Here is a 3,521-nt window from a genome sequence, read left to right on the forward strand (position 1 = left end):
TCTGCTAGAGCGACGCTGATTGGGAGTGAAGAAAGGAATAGCGACCGAAGCCGAGGCAATGGGCTGGTTGGTTGCTGTGAACTCTCAGGTGAGTAATTGCAGGTTTCGGGGCTCATGGCTGACACAGAAGGCTACTAGGGACAGTCTTGAATGGGCTACTCAAGTCGACTCTCATAGCTGTGGACCTCTCTCATGTGCAGCTGCATGTCTTCTTCTCCAGGGAATCAAACCTACCGCTTCCGCTCTTGGTCTGAAATCATCCAATCTAGCTAGGGGCGAGAGCAGGAAGCTCCGAACTAGCGTGCTTCAATTGGTGTTGGCAATGGCTGCAAGGGATCCAGCAAATGAGATTTTCTTCACTCCGAAAGTGAAGAAACAGCTGGAGAAGTGTGTGCCTCCCATGACTTATTACATAGATCGTCTGTAGAGATGTCAAACAATCGCCTCTGTCACTCATCTTTGATATGCAACTTCATTCCGAAACGAATAACACTTGCATCAGAAAGGTGGTTGCACCGCGTGCAAAGCGGTCCGAAAAGTCTCTCACTTCGGATTAGTACTTGCCTTCCTGCAAATATCGATTGATAGCACGGTTCAGCCTCCCGAACTCTGCTCATTTACATGCATATGAATATGATTTGGATGTTACACAGGATGAAAAATCTGCAGGATTGTTCAATGTGCGTGCAAAGACACCGGCAGTTCATAAGATTGAAGAAGGGACCCCCGAAAGATGCCCATTTCGGTTGGTTGACTCATATGAGCCCTGGAACCAACATAGTCCTAGCAGTCAAGTCTTGAAAGATGGGCCAAGGCAAGCAGGCAGAGACATGAAATGCATGATATGTACTAGTTCACACATAATTGAAACATCTTGACATCCAAACATGGAAGGGAAAAACAGAAACAGTTGACCATAACCCGAAATGAAGTCCCGAAACGTAGACCGAAAGCCGAAATCTGTAAGAATACATACAAAAGAGAGGTGACATTGGGTTTACAGCCCCTATTCTTGAGAAGGGTGGAGGTCTTCATGTGAAGGAATGGTGGGAATACTAACACGGATGGTCGAAGGTGTAGTCTCGGAGGTTGGAGCGGTGGGCAGGACATTTAAGCCAGGTGGGAATGCATTGTGACTAAGGGCTCTCCCCGTCTGTTAGAGTACTGACTTGATTGGGATTGTTGGCTTTCATTTTGGAGCCTCATTCGTAGCTGAGAATTTTGCTCTTTGACTTCTTCAAGCTCTGATTCAAGATCGTTGATATTGAAGTTGGCCCTCTCCAACTCATATTCATCCCTTTCGGCGTTGCCCTCCAGTTGACTAACCTGTTCCTGCAAGTCTTTCACTTGGGATTCCAAGCCCATCTGAACGTCCACACAGTCCGCGACAAAGTTTGTGGCCTGGGCCAACTCCTTCTGAACAGCATCGTTTGCCGTCTCGAGCTCCGAAATGCGAGCTTTGAGAGCGTGCACTTCGGCAGCGGCCTTCTCCTCCACCTGCCTCATATTGGCCTCCAGCTCGGTGCTCCGTTTCTCCGCAGCTTTGTAAGCCTGAGCTTGCTTCTCTGTCTCCCCCAAAGCACTAGCAAACCTCTGGTTCATGATCTTCAGCCCTTCTTGTGTCTCAAGAAGTTGACTTCGGATCACCGCAATTTCGGCATTCTTTTCGGCAGTTACTCGAGTGACTGCCACATCCCGTTCCTCATTCTTATCAATCTGTTGTTTATACAACCGATCCAGTGTTTTCACCTCACCCTGAGCAGTATCCCTCTCCGAAACAACAGAATCAAATTGAGCCTTATACTGACTCCACATCTGATCGACACTCTTGACACCCGAAATGGTGTTTTGAAGACTTTCGGAGTAGGCTTCGGAACGTCCGCGATTGATATCCTTATAAAAGTCCATCATGTCCGAAACATAAGATACCATCCGGGAAGCGAACGTTTTTTCAAACTCAGCCTGGGTGACCTGAAATTGATTCATGAGTTTGAGGCATTGTTCTACTTCAGGCAACGTAGTCGGTGGCTCAGGAACGTAAGGAGCAACCATCGCAGGAGCAGGCTCATCAAGGGACGGAACAGAAGGCGTTTTGGTGAGAAATTGACGCTGACCTTGAAGATTTCGTGGACCTTGTGATTCGGTTTGTGGGGTGTGACTGATAGCACTACCCGAAGGAGCGTTGTAAGAGGGGAGAGGACCGAATTGGGAGAGAAGGCCAGGAACCCCGACTTCGGACTGGGCACGGACGACGGCAGTTGCAGGAGGAGTATGAGGCGGTACCGACTGGGAAGCGAAAGGGGGGGGAGCCGCCTGCCTGGGAGACAATTTCGATGTTGCACTGCCGGTTGAGATGTTGGGAGCAGCACGATTCGGCAGTCCTGACGGCTTTCGGCCCTTCTGAGCTAACCACTGCTGCATTGCTGCTATGCCACCGAGCGAGGGAGGATGGGGACCAATTTCACGATTCACTGGGACGAGGAGAGCGGACGGCCCGGCTTCGGCATTTGGCAGTTGAGAAGATTTCGGGGCCGGGGAGGGGCTTGGTAGCACAGTAGGAGTGAGACTTTTGTCTCTTCGGGGTGGAGGGCCTACTGGAGATGAATGAAATTGAGCTCCAACTGTTGCGGCTACTTGTGGAGTGAATGGAGCTGGTGAAGAGACGATACCCTGGTCAGTAGCAGGGAAAGGTACATGATGCACCGCTGGGGGGAGGGTGGCGTCCGTTTCGGGTGGGTTTGGACTCTTTTCGGACGGTGACTGCCGACTGCGTTTCGGTTCGAGCGGAGAGTCTTCAGCCTCTTCCAATGGACGCTTTGTAGGACGAGGTACAGGACTACTTGCAACAATAATGGGCAGGCCCGAAGTTCCAGGATGTGAAGGAGGAGGAGCAGTTTCGGAGTGAGAAACTTCGGGAACATTGCTCAGCGTTTTCGGAGGTCGAGGAGGGAACTTTGGTCTTTCCTGTCGAGCATTGGGTCGCTCCGGAGATGTTGGAGGGCCATCCTGGCCTAAGCTATCCTGGCCTAAGGCTTCTTCAGGTTCCTCGAGCAACGGAGAAGGAAAGCCGGATGTGGAGAGTTCGGTTTCGCCCTGAGAGTCAGCCTTCATTCGGTGGATTCGGGTGAAAAGGCAAAAGACTCACTTCGGACTGGGGACGCGCTGCAGAAGGAGTGGGAGCTGGACTGACCCTTGGATTCGATGTTCTGAAAGCCCATTTCGGACCGTTCTTCGGGGGCTTAACACCACGTTGAGGATCGCTTGGCGCCACCTCTTTCCCCTTGCCCTTCGGCGTGAGAGGTGCCTGCACTGGAACATCTGATAACCCACGTGCTTTTGACGTGGCTGCCCCTTTGCTCTTGCTGGTAGGAAAGGGGGGGAGAAGGAGATTTCGTTTTCGTGACCCCTTTTGCAGAGCGAGTCCTGATGGTGCGGGTTCTTGATGGGCCAGCGGGGGAAGGAGAACGTGATCGAAGGTCCGAAGGAGATCCCGATTCGGAACTTGACGTATCCGGGCTATC

At 51.5% G+C, this 3,521-nt stretch overlaps 1 protein-coding gene across 1 annotated transcript; it reads left to right on the forward strand.

Annotated features, from left to right (window-relative positions):
* Positions 1-58: 58 nt before the first annotated feature.
* Positions 59-801, forward strand: TREMEDRAFT_62671 (uncharacterized protein; the record flags this gene model as incomplete). Its single annotated transcript, XM_007005001.1, has 4 exons — positions 59-88; positions 131-387; positions 599-680; positions 703-801. 4 exons carry the CDS (start codon positions 59-61, stop codon positions 799-801), a joined length of 468 nt encoding a protein of 155 aa, XP_007005063.1.
* Between the last annotated feature and the right edge of the window lie 2,720 nt (positions 802-3,521).

This window comes from Tremella mesenterica, assembly GCF_000271645.1.
Source record: "Tremella mesenterica DSM 1558 unplaced genomic scaffold TREMEscaffold_6, whole genome shotgun sequence".
Classification (NCBI taxonomy): Eukaryota; Fungi; Basidiomycota; class Tremellomycetes; order Tremellales; family Tremellaceae; genus Tremella; species Tremella mesenterica.